General features: G+C 28.8%; 1 protein-coding gene and 1 long non-coding RNA gene across 7 annotated transcripts in view; one reads left to right on the plus strand and one right to left on the minus strand.

The window, feature by feature from the left end:
- The window catches only part of LOC138183949 (uncharacterized), a 21,595-nt gene extending 13,648 nt beyond the window's left edge, over positions 1–7,947 (plus strand). Inside the window, exon 2 of the long non-coding RNA XR_011174203.1 lies at positions 7,371–7,947. This is a non-coding gene — a long non-coding RNA (uncharacterized LOC138183949). The remainder of the gene's footprint in view (positions 1–7,370) is intronic.
- Positions 5,151–15,757, minus strand: bbc (choline/ethanolaminephosphotransferase 1 bbc). 6 transcript variants are annotated; one of them, XM_069121473.1, is made up of 11 exons: positions 15,371–15,757; positions 14,888–15,035; positions 14,581–14,703; positions 14,401–14,504; positions 13,300–13,434; positions 12,265–12,399; positions 11,413–11,544; positions 10,094–10,252; positions 9,886–10,011; positions 9,667–9,805; positions 5,151–6,103 (listed from the first exon to the last, which is right to left on the minus strand). In XM_069121473.1, exons 1-11 carry the CDS (start codon positions 15,605–15,607, stop codon positions 6,027–6,029), a joined length of 1,515 nt encoding a protein of 504 aa, XP_068977574.1. In that variant the 5' UTR covers positions 15,608–15,757; the 3' UTR covers positions 5,151–6,026. The 6 variants fall into 6 exon arrangements, with proteins under 6 accessions (XP_068977574.1, XP_068977568.1, XP_068977573.1 ...); XM_069121467.1 differs by lacking the exon at positions 13,300–13,434; XM_069121468.1 differs by lacking the exons at positions 5,151–6,103; positions 13,300–13,434 and adding an exon at positions 7,536–8,538 and having other exon boundaries at positions 15,371–15,756.
- Between the last annotated feature and the right edge of the window lie 219 nt (positions 15,758–15,976).

The raw sequence follows: 15,976 nt of genomic DNA on the forward strand, positions 1-15,976 counted from the left end.
TCTTTTGCAAGCCACACTCCTTTTTTCCTATATTTTAATAGATCTATACAAAATAATCTATAAAAAAATTATTTATACTTCTATTATATTATTTTTGCCAATTTTTAGCTGGCCAAATACAAAAGTTATGCAACACGTATAACATAAATGTCGAAAAGAATGAGCGCGAGTACATTACTTCAGAATCCGAGAGAATAAGAGAAACCGAGAGTTTAGCAGGAAATTTAGCCTTTAGTTCTGGTCTGTAGGGATCGACGAACTATTCTCTCGACAATCCCGCTCAGAAATTACGCGATGGGAACCCGAAAAGGGAAGTCCTTGCAAAGTAGCAACCTAAACATAAAAGAAGAACGATGCACGCCCTTCTACGATAGAAGCAAACACTTTTCACCACACTTTCTTCTCTTCTTTTCATCTCGCTTCTCGTTTCTTCTCCTTGTCTCTTCTATCTCTAAAAGCAAAAAATTCTAAATCAATACACTCAATAAATCAATACAGTATCAATACATTACCTAACACTTGTATATGTTTCTTAAATAATTAAAAGGAATTTTTGTTATTATCCTTTCTTCGAAACAGCTCACTCTAGAATCAATTTTTCATTTATCCATTCCACCGTTATAATATGCAATTATTTAATAATAATGAAACACACAATAGCGTTCATTCTTTTTTCCTTCGGCGTCTCTTATTAGAAGAATTCTTAATTATACAATTTATTACTTCTTCGTATTTTTCGTATTTTTATTATAACATTTTAATAAAGTTTGAAATTATTGATATATATATATATATATATATATATATATTGATATATATTGAGAAAGTTTATTTGTAATATTATAATGTTACATATTATATGATATATACGACAAATAAAATACATTTCAAAATGAAGAGAGAAAAGTATAATGAACTAAAAAATTGAAACGAAGAAACAAACGAAGGACCGATAAGAAGTACAAATTTTTGTAATTATCGGTTACATTGCAACGAGCTGGATGAAATTGCGCTTTTTATAGCCTACCAGCTGGCAAGTTAATTGCCGCTACTGTTCCTCCCGACTTTTACTATGCACACGCGCACACCAGCTTATCAGACCTCGTCTAATGCACTTATCCTTCACCTAGACGCGTACACACGCGTGCATCAGACCGCGTGTACGTGCCCGTTTCAATGCCTGTTAATAGTTTCGAAATTTGATTGTTGCCGGTACATAATGGAACACCGGGACCCCTTTCAGTCGCTCTAGGTCAATTAAACGCTCGTTCACAAGTCAGCACAATTGTTTTATCATAAAGAAACTTTAAGTACGCTGGCTACGTACACTTATTTCTTAATAAAACAGTTTTTTTTATCATGCTCTATACATATCATTTTCATAATATGAAATTTTTGCAGCCATACGAAAGTGCTACAGAATGGTACGAAATTTAATATATTTACTTGTACCTAATTACTCAATGTGGAAATATTGTAAGAAATGTACTAGTGTGACAATATTTTTTGTAACCATTGTACTTGTACTGGGAAAGTATATTGAAATGGTTAAATTTCTCTTAAAAATAAAGATTAGAAAATGAATGTGAACATTACGATAGTTTTACGTATATGCACGTGGAATTGGAGCCGTATTTCATTTCACTATAAAAATGTGGAAACGACATTGATATCTTTTTTAGAATTTCTCCGAGATCGTAAAGTAAGGAATACTTTTAAAGGTGATTGTTATTTAATAAGCTTTGCAGGGAATAGATAACAGAGTGACTTAGAAAATAAAAATTTGTGATAATACATTGTTACCTAAGAGGTTAGGATATAAAATTACCTTACTTTTTTTTATATTCAAGTATATTTGATTCTAAATTTTTAGCATTATAACAATAATTCTCCTACTCTCTAATTATATACATTTCGAAATTCTCCCACTGAAAACAACAAGAGAGATTTATGTCCGTGAAAAAGCCGAATTGTCAGAAGAAAGAGTCGCACCTGGAGAAGGCTGTCAACTGTAACCATATAAAACCTAGAAACAGGCGTGGGTAAGCCTAATATGATTACGGTCTACGTAAGCAATGTCGCCGTCTACGTAATACGACGTTAGCACCTTCTGAATGGTTATCCTGAACGCTTGGCCCAGCGAGCCCATATACATATACGATTCTCGGGAATAGATGGCCTCATTGCATAGACGCGGTCTGTTACCAGCTGGATCAATAACGCTGCTGACAGACTTAGCTGGATGTTCGGGAAAAGTGGAGGTGGTAGAGGAACAGGGACGTACCGTGGCGGACAAAAGAAAATTTACAAAACAAGAGATATAAAAATGCACCATGAAAAATAAAAAAGAAAGCACCATTTTACAAAATGGATTTATATTTGATAGGAACAATTAATGAATATAGTATACCAGTTATCAATGTGATAAAAAATTTTCAGTACAAAAGTTATTAACAATAAGCATATCAATTTAAAATTTTCTTTTATCCGTCACTGTAGAATTTAAAAATTCAACAGGAATCCTTTATGCGAAACTAAACGATAGTCGATATTAACTGGATTAAATTTTATTCAAACTGCTTAAGAAGGTTACGTGGAGCAATCCGTTCAATTGTCAGTTCAAAGGTATCTTTATCTAGAGACCAGAAAAAAGAAAGTTGAATATAAAATAATGGACGTTTGATGCATTAAAGAAGAAGATATCTTTTGTCTTTGTGTATAATGGTGTGTAGTATTACTGTGGTATTGCTTGGGATTGTGAAATGATTCATATTGTAATTATTAATGATGCTATTAGAATAATTATTATGTATTCGTAATAATAGTAATAGAAGAGTTATTATTATTCATTTATTTTTGTGGAAGTACATAAATGATTTTTTTAAAGATCGTATGATTAGGTGAAACATTTTATTGCCAGTTTAAGCTATTGTTAAATCATAAAGACGTGTAAAGTCTATTTACTATCGAATCTAAAATACTATCATAATGAATGGACGCTCGAACGTCGCCGAAGGCAGACTGATTCTCGTCGATCGTAACTTCGACTTTTCTACTTACTACCCCTATCGTTCGACACGCATGCGCATACATTCACCAGTAGTATATCCAAAAAAGGATATGCCACTTTATAAAAAATGTTTGTATAAAAAAATCGAATCATTTTGGGGGAAGAACAAAACTCATATAGTTCAATGATAAATAAATGGAATTAATTTACTACCAATTCGTTATTAAAAGCTGAACCATACTAAAAGTAAAACAATACTAACTACGTAACTCACAGAATTAACAAAACAATATAACGCCACATGAAGCATCTGTAATTTACTACCGAACGAATGAAACTATCATCGAAAATTTACAGAAAACTCTTTCATTGCTAAATTTCAATTCGCAACACAATTTGCCCAACATTTACGATAACCCGTAAAACCATTTATTTACCATTACTGCTTTAATTAATTTCACCGTGAAACAGGTTTGGACTCCCTCAAACTTGATTGAAAGTCTCATAATCTCATTAGAATGCAGCCATGATTGAATTTAAGAACACCAAGGATCCTTGAAGAGAATATTACGTTCCTGTGGGTTTGGTATTAGGGAAGGGGAAACGTCTCAGAACGTGGCCCAGGTCGAATAGACGAACAAGGGTAGGAGGTGATACGTAGCTCGGTCACGAAATTTCGAGGTCTTCGGACTCTGTGAAAAGCGGAGAAGAGAGAAAACGAACCACTAAAGAGCTAAGATGTGAGAACGTAATGCACTTTCATTGATTATGCATTTCATTGTTGCGGCATGGTACGAGCATTTATTTTACTTCCCTAACGTTTTTGCTGGCCCACAGAAAGTATACACCTAGGGATCAAGGGACACGTTACGTGCCATCTGATTGATCAATATCGCACTACTACGTAATGTAACATTGCCTAACATGCTATACAGAGTGTCTCGCAAAGATATAGTACTATCAGATAAAATATGATTCCCAATGAATAAATGGCGAATAAAACGTTATTAGAATGAAGATTGGAGATATACAAACAGAAAAAATCAATGAGACATTTTTATAAATTTAAGTAAAAGGATTTAACATACTTATCGAGAAAAATTCAAATTTATATAAATAGCTATTTTAATATTTCATTTGCCAATAAGCTGCGTAAACGAATCTCCCAATTCCCCGAAATTTTTCGAAGTTGTTGTAAAATAGATTTTAGATAATTATTGAATTACAGTGAATAAAAAAATTATTATCGATAAAATGGGAAAATAATATTTATATGTATCTTCATAAGCATTCTTTGCTTCCTTTTTTCATTTGTCATTGCAAAGTAAATTACAAATGGATTTTCTAAATAAATATTCAACTGCAATATATATTAGATCGTAGGTGGTAAATTATTATAATAAATTACATTCCTGCAAGGATTATCCCAAGGATATTTTTACAAGGCATCATGAAATACTATGGGTGACCGAATTCCCGGGAAATAGTGATTACTCCTGGCCCAGTTTCCGGCGCGAGGGTTGAACCAGTTTTTAATCGTTATTCGAATTTGTTCCACTTTCGAACGCGAGAAAATATTCTCAACGATTCGACAAAATTCATTTCACCAGACATTGATGAAAATTCATCGACGAAACGAAAAAAAAAAAAAACATAAGAAAGTAACATAATGGCAATTAAAATTTTATTTGCTCGCATAAATTACAATGATCGCAGTTTACAGTATATAGAATCTATAAACATAAAACTTCTGATATAATTTGCCATATAATTAATACCTATAACTTTTCTTTGAACTTAACATTAACTTAAAATTAAATCTGGTAAAATTTCATATCTTACTTCTTATTAAATAAATATATTACAAATTGTTTATTTATACAAACTTATTTCTATTATTATTATCCTTCTTATTTCTTTTCTCTAACATTTGTGACATCGTTAATATTTTAGTTAAATAATTCGACTATCATCTCCATTTAAGAGATCACAAAAATGTTGATAAAGACTGGAAGTCGTACAACTGGTAAAAATGAACAAGTATCTCTTTGTTACGCTAGTGTGCTAGTGTTAAATGCTATTTCATCCTGACAACATTAAAAAATGTTCACCTTATCCACTTTAGAATTGTTTTTAACAATTTTTCTTTAAAAAGAAAGCTAGTCTACTTTCTTTAAGTTCTTCTATCCTTTCTATATCTTTCTATAAAATTGTACGAATTTTTAAACGTTACCAATAATACATGAATCTTATCTTACAATTCGAAATGTCTCCGGCTCTGTAGGAATAACTATAGTCTTTCGTTGTTTGACCATCAACAATGAAAATGTACTTCGCTGTCTCTCTATAAAACTATCACAGGAAATACTCTTATCTTACTTCATCGAAAATCTTTGAACCAAACAGTTTCGTACAATACGACACACTTATCAATAAAATTAAAATTTTTATTTTTAATTTAAGAGGACCACGCGAAAGAAACTCTCTTTAACCCTTACAGGCTAATACATATGAAATTTCATGCTGTGCGAATTTTATTTTAATACTATCGTATGATAGCATTGCAACAATGTCTATTTTTCATCCAATATTCAATGGTAATTTGTTAATTTCAAAAATAAACAATATGTGAAATTTTGCTCATGTAAATTAAAATACAGAAGTACTAAAATGAAATTTCGATAATAGCTTTTAAGGGTTAAACTTTCTCTTCTACTTAAACTTCACTTTCTATAATGTAACTACCCTGCTTCATTCTGCTATATAAGCTATACTCTTTCCTTTATCCAGCATCTCAAATTTCATAATAAAATTATGATTCAAGATGGGTATCAAGGCCACGTGAAACTGTAGTACTGCTAATGTACAATATAATACATTAATTTTCATTCTAGAAAGAGACTAGTATTTGTACTTGTTAATGGGCAATGAAAGAGTAATGATAAAAGTTGCAAAGAAAGTTTTACGTAACCCTGCATTTCGAAATAATTATCTTTACGCTGATGAATTTCAACCGTCATAGGTCGAGGGTAGTATCAGATCCATGATGATAATCCTCGTCTAACAGAGGCTCTTGTTCCACCATCGCGCGAACTGTGAACAGAACTATTCATGCATACCAACGAATAAAGTACATTGACGTTCTGCATGTGCGAATATCTTGTTACAATGTGAATAATTTAAAGAAACGTAAAATCTTCTTTTAGATGTTTTGCATCTGTTATCTATAATTTAAAAAATATATCTAAAATATAAATCCAAATTGCAGTGGTATACAAAACATAAGACATAAGTAGTTAGAATAGTGTAAAACCATTAAAATAATTACTATACTTAAAATTATTAAAATATAGCAAACTATAAAAATATTAAAATTTGTTATTCGCACATACTTGATTAACATGTTATACTAAATATAGTAACACATTATAACACTGCCTAATATTAAATAAATATTATGCCCAATATTGTAACAGACCACGCATTACATTAATATTCACTAAGGCTCGGCAATCAATGAGAGAAATTTTGATTGAAAAGATATCGTAATCAGTTCTACACTTGTATTTTTGATAAAAGTGAGATAAAGTAGCACAGAGTTGCCAAAAACCTTTCCCTCTTCATACTTGGCAGCATTTCGTATATACATATGTATATCAATCAACGACCGTGTTCAGAAGTTTTTTTCTTGATTTCTTATAGTTTGTACAGTTACTATAGAAATGGTTTGTGTTATATAAATGAAAATGTTAAAGATATCGTACAACATCCTGAACGCGTTCGACAAGGCGTTAGGACCAAGCAAACAAGCAGAGTCATGCAAATGCAATCTTCACATGCTTCAATTCTCTACTTGCTTTATTACGTACCTCATAATGTTTGTATCTATATCTCATATTATTACAACTTATCATATAGAAAATAAAATGTTAAAACATAAATAAGATATTAAAACGATACTAGTTCTTCATATATTTTAATATTGAATAATGTGTTTATCGCATTATTTTATCGTACTTTTTAATTAATATTTTGCTATATGAGAAAATAGGTATTAGGTATTATTCACAAAATGAAATTATAAACGATATGATTTTGTATACTATCAATTAGTGAATTGATATAATGTGGGCTTGTGTAAAAGTTCCACAAACATGCTAAATGTTAACAATGCGATTCAATGCAAAAACAATTTCTCAAGCTATTGTTGGTTAATATAATTGCAAAGGTACAAATTTAGGTATTGTTAATGTGCTACTATAAAATTTACAAGAAACAATACAAACATTTAAAATAAAATAGAATAATGCAGCATGCGAATTAATATTTTGAAAATTATAATGGTATGTTTTTTATTTAGAAAGCAAGATTTAGAATTTATTTGAAAGAATCACCTTTGCAAGCCATTTTGGAAGGATTAACACGGATTAAATCTGAAGATAGGAGAATGGGAACGTAACTCCAAAGATTTTGACCATTACATCAAGCTTTGTTCAATGAAAACGCACAAATAAAAGATAGCATGTGATACGAAAATTATTTATCAGGAAAGTATATTACATTTTGTGAACAAAAACCAAGATACGTTACATTAGATTATTAGATACATTATTTATTTTATCAGGCAATGTTGCAGGAAAGTCTCATTGAAATATTGTCATTCTGAAAATCTCAAATGATCTTGTAAAAATTCAAAACTTTTGTAAAACAACAGAATTATATAATTGTAATACTCTATAATGAAACGTTTGAACTAAACGGTAATTTCCTTGCACAACTTCTCATGCACAGTAATTAGATTGCTCGTAACTATGTTTGTAAAGAAACCATTTCTTGAACAGCTTCGGATATTTCTTAAAATACAATGTAGTGAAAGAATACGTGTTTATATTTTAAAGATATATCACTAATCTTCACAACTTTTTACTCGTCACAAATTTTATAATAGATATATCACTGATCTAAGATCTTTCTGTTTAATTAATATACTTTAAATAACTGTTAAGATAACTTTTAATGATCTATACTGTAATTAGTTTCGAAATTATATGATCCATTCCTTATTATGTGATGCACATTTATATAAAAAATTTGCTTTCCAATAGTTATAAAGATTACAATGTATTAAAAATCTAAATATGTATATTTACTGCACATAGTTAGCAACAATTTCTGTTTAAAGCATTATTATCTTTTATAATTGATATTGTTGAATCTATATATTATACGTCTTGTAAACAAAAGAGATTTTACCACGAAAAACGCGCTACGCTAAATAAATATAAGAATATATACGCAGAATCATCTTAAATAAAAATTATTCAGCTATTTTGTCTTCTACCTGGAAAACTATCTCATACAGTTGCAATCATAAGCGCATATTAAGGCCATGGACCTGAGCTGAATGTAAATCATTGTAAATTAAGAATAGATTATATTAATTTACATACTGCTTGAGCAATATGCATATTTCCTGTGCTATGTACCTTTCCTTGTATAGTTCCTTACTCGTTAGAAACCGATGTTTACTAAAAAAAAAATATTTCAAAACACAAAATGATTAGTCAGTAACATTCCATCAATTCCTTACAATTTTTGAATGATATAAAATTAAAATTGTTAAAAAAGAATAAGATAAATCATAGATTGAATCGTTTTAGCTCAAATGAACTATCTTTGGTAGTTTACTTATACTATAAACATTTTGTAATTGACTATGGAAATATCGGAATATTCGTATTATATAATTACGTATATATATGTTATTTTTAAATTAGATTTGTAATTTAAAAAAAAAATAATTATCTGTCCTTTAATTTCAAACATGTAAATGAACTACTAATATATTCTATATGAGATCATGACTATAGTACTCCAATCGAAAAATAACCAATATCATTAAACACAACCTCTAAGAAAAAACAACCAGGTAATTTCATTTTCTTTTTAATGATTATAAATAAAAACTTCTCTAAATTCGTCTAAAACGTCTTCTCTAAATTCGTTTATCTTCAAAAATTTTTCTTGTAATCTAAAGGTCAGCAAAAAGAACAAATGTTCGTTATAATTGCGTCATTCCCAAACAAACTTCATACAGTTATTAATAAATAAAAGTTGAATAAATCATTCACATTCACTGATTTAATTAAATTGCTATAATACTTATAACAATAATATAAAGTTACTTAAAGTTTATGTCATGTCTTTTTTCTATTTTTCTTTAATAATAGTTATATATCACTTCCTGTATTTATATTGTATTGTTTCATGTATCTTATTGATTTTACCGATTTTAATCGTAACTCTGATCACTAGGTACATGATGATATATTCTTTTTTCGTCGATAACAAACTGATTGCAATCGATGGCAAGCAGTGAGAAACTTTTAACCAACATGTTGATGAGACCTTTTATTTATGTTCAATACTAATCAGATGCGGCGATTAGAAATTAATGTGATAATAAATGAACTGTACTATTCTGAACTTTGATTATATATACAATTGTGATATAACAAAATTTATCAAATCTCTATATTTTCTTATATTGTTAACTCTCCTTTATACAAAAAATGAACCATACAGCGCATTTATTATCACAAATAAATCCTAATGATGTTTCTTTTGCAATCTATTACGTTGGGACCTGTTAGTACCATTTTTCTCAGCTGTGTTAGAAACCAGACTAGTTCGATGATCTCCTAGTGGTATCCTAAATAATTTGATCTTCATATAATCGCAAATTTCAAGGCAAATTTGAGTATTATACCGTAGTAAATCCAGAGTAACCCAAATCTAAAAGCACATATAATTGTAAAATGTATAAAAATGATATTTCAAAAAAGTTCAATAAAATTTATGCAAAAAAGACTTACAAAACACAACCATAGAACATAATATTCTTTGATAAAAAAATTGAAATACTGATTTAAGAACAGCATTGCTGGTCCAATCAATGAACTGTCTAAATATTCCATTTCATTTTTTGTCATATGAGCAACCTATAATAAATAACAATACTATGGAATATAGAACATAAAAATTGAATAAAATGATCGATATTTAAGTTGTTGATATACATACCACCAGTCGATTTGTAACTTTAGCTGCAACCATTCCAAATGCAAGTATATACAATGCAGGATGATTTTCATAAACGTGCTCTGCACTTTTTCTATAAATTATAAAAGCTGGTACTACCACGAAACTAAATGGAATAATTGGAGATAAAACTGATGTTCCCTGAAATGGAATAAATATTATGAAGACATCAGTGGTCAATAAATGTACAAGAAAAATATTTGAACATGTAATATATTTTTATAAATGAAATATGTACCTATAATTTAATGTTTAAGTATTCGATAATAAACAGTATAAAGATTACTTAAAAATATGCAATCTCTAATAAAAGGAACAATATATAAATATGCTTTATATGGAAACATCAAGTACTATACTTTTTACTAAAATTTTATTTCTATAATATATACTTAATTAAAATGTTACATCTTTATTATAAAGCTACATGCTATATATGATGGACCAATAGTCCAACTTGTATATTCAAATGTAAAATGCAAACCTTTATAAACGCTAAAAAAGCATCTATATGTTTACAATATGACTACATAAAATCCTATTAGACATTAATAAATATAAAAATGAAAGTAAGAAACATAATACATTACAATGACAGATCCTAGGTTTAACACACATAGTAAATGCAAAGTTATTTAGAGTTCATGTAGAGTTAGTTGCAGTAAAACATATAGTAACTGAGATTGTTATACTAATTATCAAAATCATCTAAGTACATAAAGAGTCACTAAGTTAGTTTACAAAGAAGCATATATGTAGTAACTAAAATTATTATATTAATTATATAAAATTATATACTTCTAAGGATCCATGCAATTTCTTAAAATGGTATTTGGAAAGGAGTAGTCAATGGATGGGAATATTAAAAAGAAGAAAATATGTATGGGATATCAATACAGATTCTTAAATATTTAGGAAAAGGTGTTAACCAGAGTGGAAATAAAAATACAGTAAACAGTTCTGTGTGATGCTCTTGCAAATTTTAGACCCACACAAATGACACAATAAATTATATTGAATATTCGTCCTGTGCTGCAATCTCATAATAGCATATTAATTAAATTTTAATTTTTTAATTTGATTAAAGATAACAAATGTTTTTAACATTATAATTTCGAATACATCAGACAATATATAATAAGTAATAATGATCAAGATAGTTGATGTTTTATGTTAATATATTATATATGCAAAGATTTTTATACGTAAGAGAGCAGGTACTCCTTTATAACATGGGCCTAAATCAAAATAAAATGCAAAGTGCACTACACAATTATTTTATTACTTTTGAACTGACTTACTGCGACGGTGGAGCCATTTTTTCCGACACCACCGGCAAGAATGACGGATATGCTGCTCTGTGCAAGTAAAATAGCGATGCCCACAGCAGCCCATAATGGAAACACCTTGACCTCTGTGCCAGTGTATGGCAACTGTGCAAGCGACACGAAAAACCTTTTTATTAGTTACTTTTAAACACATCTCTAGCATATTTCATTACATACCGATGAGAACTTCTTGCTTTTGAAACAATTTCAAATCTTCAAAACACATATACATTAAGCAATTTGTGTGATTTCACAAGGTGTTAAAATCATTTAATTAAAGGTTTTGTATTTTTAATTTTATATAAAATATTTGTTCGTTTTTTAATTTAATAAAAAACAAAAAAAATAAATCTATTTTAAAGTTCTTACATCTAACAAAATATTGACATACTCTTTCTCATGAATATCACTTTTCTTCTAAAAACTTTATTTTTTTAATTTAATGTAAAGATAATATGATCACTATTCAACACAGATAATTATTTGTTTACATTAAAATAGCAAAACTCCATAGCTAGTAAGCACCTAAATAAAATGAAAGGTAAATTTGCATAAGAGAGATTACATTTGGAGATAATATTAAAACATAAGCTGTATTTCTTCATAGCCTGCACACCATACAAGAATTTCTTATTGTAGTAAAGTAATGTGCATATAGATTATTAAATAAGATTTAGTAATGCAGAAATTGTCCTTTAACATGGATAGCAATAACTGAATGATCTAGATAGGCAAGCAATATAAAAGAAGAAAGATCTGATTACTATGCTAATGATGGAAAATTTACATATATACAACTGATGAGTTTATATTTTTGAAACTTACTGCAATTGTGGAACCATTCTTTCCAATCCCACCAGATTCAAAGACTTTACAGAATTCAAGGAATACATGAATGTAGCCTGCATAAAAGAATACTGCTACGTAGTTACTGATTGTGCCTACACCAAGCACTGGTATCTAAACAAACGCATAAAATCTCGCTCGTTATAAAAATTGCAGAAATGCAATTAAAATTTAACCTAAGTTTACTCTGTATCTTACATTTATTCTATGTAACTCTCAATTTTTTTCAATATGAGCTAGTTCCACTTGTGGCCCATTACAGTACATGAGATAATAATAAATTAAAACATCAGGCACGAAGGAGCTGCTTTTTTACTCAATTTCCTACCTGCATTTCTAAATATTTACGTTATAATAATTTAACTGATAATTGAGATGAAAAATTACATTTTGAACCAATGAATTATGATCATGATACAAAGTACAAATTTTATATTAAATTACATACTTATGTGTGTGCTTACTGTTTGGAGTTAATGTAAATTTTTCTAGTGTTAAACTATATCTCATTATTTTAAAAGTATATATTAATTTTAAGGCATTTACATAGTATAATGATAAATTTATATACCTAAATTATATTATCTAATATTTTATTATTATTTATTGAACATTTTTTGATAGAAATTGTTTCAAAAGCATAATTCCAAGTATTAAAAGTAAGTTGAATTTTTACACATAGCCTTGCACAGTACAGGAATATATTCTAAATATTATTTCTCTATTATATCATAAATTTTACTAATACCTTTTAATATATTCTCTATATGAATGAATTTGATGGACAATTGTAAGTACAAATGTAAGTTATGATGCACTTATGATGAATAACAATGTGATGCAGGAAAGTAAGAAAGAATTGGATGAAGGGAAACAAATGAGTAAGAAATTTGGAAATAAAATGCATGTTACAATAAGTTTCATAGCAAAAAAGGTAATTTCAGCGCTGCTCCTCATGCCATGCTGCTCCCATTTCCATACTTCCAAAAACAAAAGTCTAATTGACTAACTTACAGCCACAGTTGAACCATTCTTGCCCACTCCTCCGGTGAAAATCACCGAAAAGATGAAATATAAGTTTGCCATTGCACAAATTACTGTCATAACTCCTATTAAATACTTAAACATAAAACCATCTATGTATGGTATCTGTAAGAAATAATCTCGTTAGACTCATGCAAAGGTATTCTCAAATTTTTTATAAACATGAGTCTTGAGATAAAAATGCAGAACTCACTAGAAACGTTAGTCTTTCCTTATATAAAAAAATCATTAATTCATAAAGTGAAAATCTTCAGTTAGATTAGAAATTGAGTAATTAGTTAACTTTTTAACTATTACAATTTGTTCAATTACTATTCGTCCTTTATCCAGTGCATAAATTGACGAAATGAATCGAAAATACATAAACAAATATAACACATACACATATAATGATATCCTTATATTTTATATATATATATATATATATATGGCATAATAATGTATATAACATGAGAAAATTATGAGACAGATAATAAGAAAAGTAGAAAATAACATTTGATGAAGGTTTGAATGAAAAATCATGGTGAACTTAATATGAATAAATGATAATATAGTGTACTCAAAAAAGAGATTCAATATTTGGGTTCCTAATATCTTATAAAAGTTTATAATACTGAAAGTTTTTAAATGTAATTATGCAGAATATCTACAAGCCCCCTAAATTTACTGTAAAATCTGATACTATGCCTTAAGAACGAGTTTCTGTGACTAAATAATCTTAATACTAAACAAGCTTATATTTGTTTGAAAAACTAAAAATAAGGAAAGAAAAAATATCTTATGACAATCAGTTACTTAATTATATAATTTGTGTATCTCAAAAAATTGGTAAACCAATTAGTCAACCAGTATAACATATAAGTATAACATTAAAGTTATAATGTTTTATTAATTGACATAAGATATTCTAATTATGTAACCTGTACGTCTCTTAAATCGTTAATGAATAAATTAATGAAACATTTTAAACATAACATGTTTCCTAAATTACATCAGGTAATTTTGTTGATTGACATGAGATATTCTAAAGTTATATAAGTGTAAAATTAGAATTATTAAAATAGATACAACCTCTATCATCCATACTTGTGGCCCAAAAATTGCAGAAATAAGGTGAATCATTATAATAGTAAATTGTGCTTCTGTGACATCCACTTTGCCAAATCTTAAAGAACCTATTTAAAAACAATGACATTGTGAAATAAATAAATTTAATAAAATCATCCTTATTAATATCTATAAACTTCTTACCTGAAACATATGTCTGCCAATGTGCACAATAAAAAAGTGTCATGGCACAAAAGCATTGGAAAAACATCCATGTTGGATAATATCCTAATTGTACTGCTATACACGCTGATAGAGCAATAAACACTGGAAAAATAAAAACACAATTTTTCATTCATTATAACAGAAATTTAACATTGTCATGTAATATAAAATATAAAAGAGATTTTTTTCCACACTATTTTATAGAGGTACTATATTTAGTTTTAATATGGATTTTTAACATAATAAGTTAAAGGTCAAATTGACTTTATCAACTTAAGCAACATACCGGTTGATATGGAGTCACACCCATGATCAAATAATTCACCCAGTGGTGTTGAAGTTCCTGTTCTTCTGGCTTGTTTGCCATCTATGGCATCTAAACTTTGATAAATGAACAAACCAAGTGCGCATAAAAAACAAGCCCACCTAGGTGCCTAAAATATTAAAGTAATATTATATCTATATATTAAAGTAATACTATATCTACATATTAAAGTAATAAATAGATATTTAAAAAAATTAAACAACATTTAAAAAAATGTTGTTTTCATAAGTACAGATTTTTTGTACAAACATCACATACACAGTCATACTCCATTACATACAAAATTTTCTTCTAACGAATGATTTTATGTAAAACTGTAAAAGTTGACAATTCTATTTTTTACATTTATATCGAATATGTATCAAATTTTCAAGTTCACAACCTTTTACACTGTCATCCAGGATATGATGTGTAAGTACGAAAAATAGGTTATGTAGACGATACCTCGGTTTTAGCATCTGGACTATAATATACAAGGATCAAAGTAGTCGCGATGTTGACAATCAGTCCCACAATGGTGATTAAATTTGGTGCAAGCCAAAGTGGAACCTTGCTAACAAGCCAGTCCCACCAGGGTTGAAGAAATCCATCCAAAAGACTGTTCGTCGTACAGCTGTACTTATGCTCACTGAGACGTTTCAGTTGTCCAGGTGACAGAAGCTTTTCTTTATAAAACTGCATAATTCGACGTGGCCGAATTATTGGGAACACTAAGAATGATTATAATACTTCAACAGTCATCGATGCCTCAAAACACAATGGCTAACCATAACAAGTAACTGTTCGCCAACATGTACGACATCTCTTCACATACTAGTTCCAACCGGAACTACAACCAAATCAACAAAAATACTACATTTCTTCCACATGTGCAAAATATCATTTTAAAATTATACGTCAACTATAACACTGACAACTTGTATTATATGAAAAATTTCACGGAAAAGACGTTATAGATTACAATATTTGTATAATGTGTCATTAACGATCATTTCTTTTATGTAAATATTCTAATTTCGACAGAGAAGAAATGTTTCGGATAAAAATATA

This window comes from Bombus flavifrons, chromosome 10, assembly GCF_040668555.2.
Source record: "Bombus flavifrons isolate JBK064 chromosome 10, iyBomFlav1_principal, whole genome shotgun sequence".
NCBI classification, from domain to species: Eukaryota; Metazoa; Arthropoda; class Insecta; order Hymenoptera; family Apidae; genus Bombus; species Bombus flavifrons.

Bases quoted from the DNA above. Each gene is read 5' to 3' on its own strand.
- bbc (XM_069121473.1), bottom strand. From the start codon at position 15,607: ATGCAGTTTTATAAAGAAAAGCTTCTGTCACCTGGACAACTGAAACGT. The intron at 14,505-14,580 runs GTAAGAAGTTTA...GTTTTTAAATAG, and splicing joins TTGGCAGACATATGTTTCAG to GTTCTTTAAGATTTGGCAAA. The intron at 12,400-13,299 runs GTAAGTTAGTCA...GCGTTTGTTTAG, and splicing joins AGAATGGTTCAACTGTGGCT to ATACCAGTGCTTGGTGTAGG.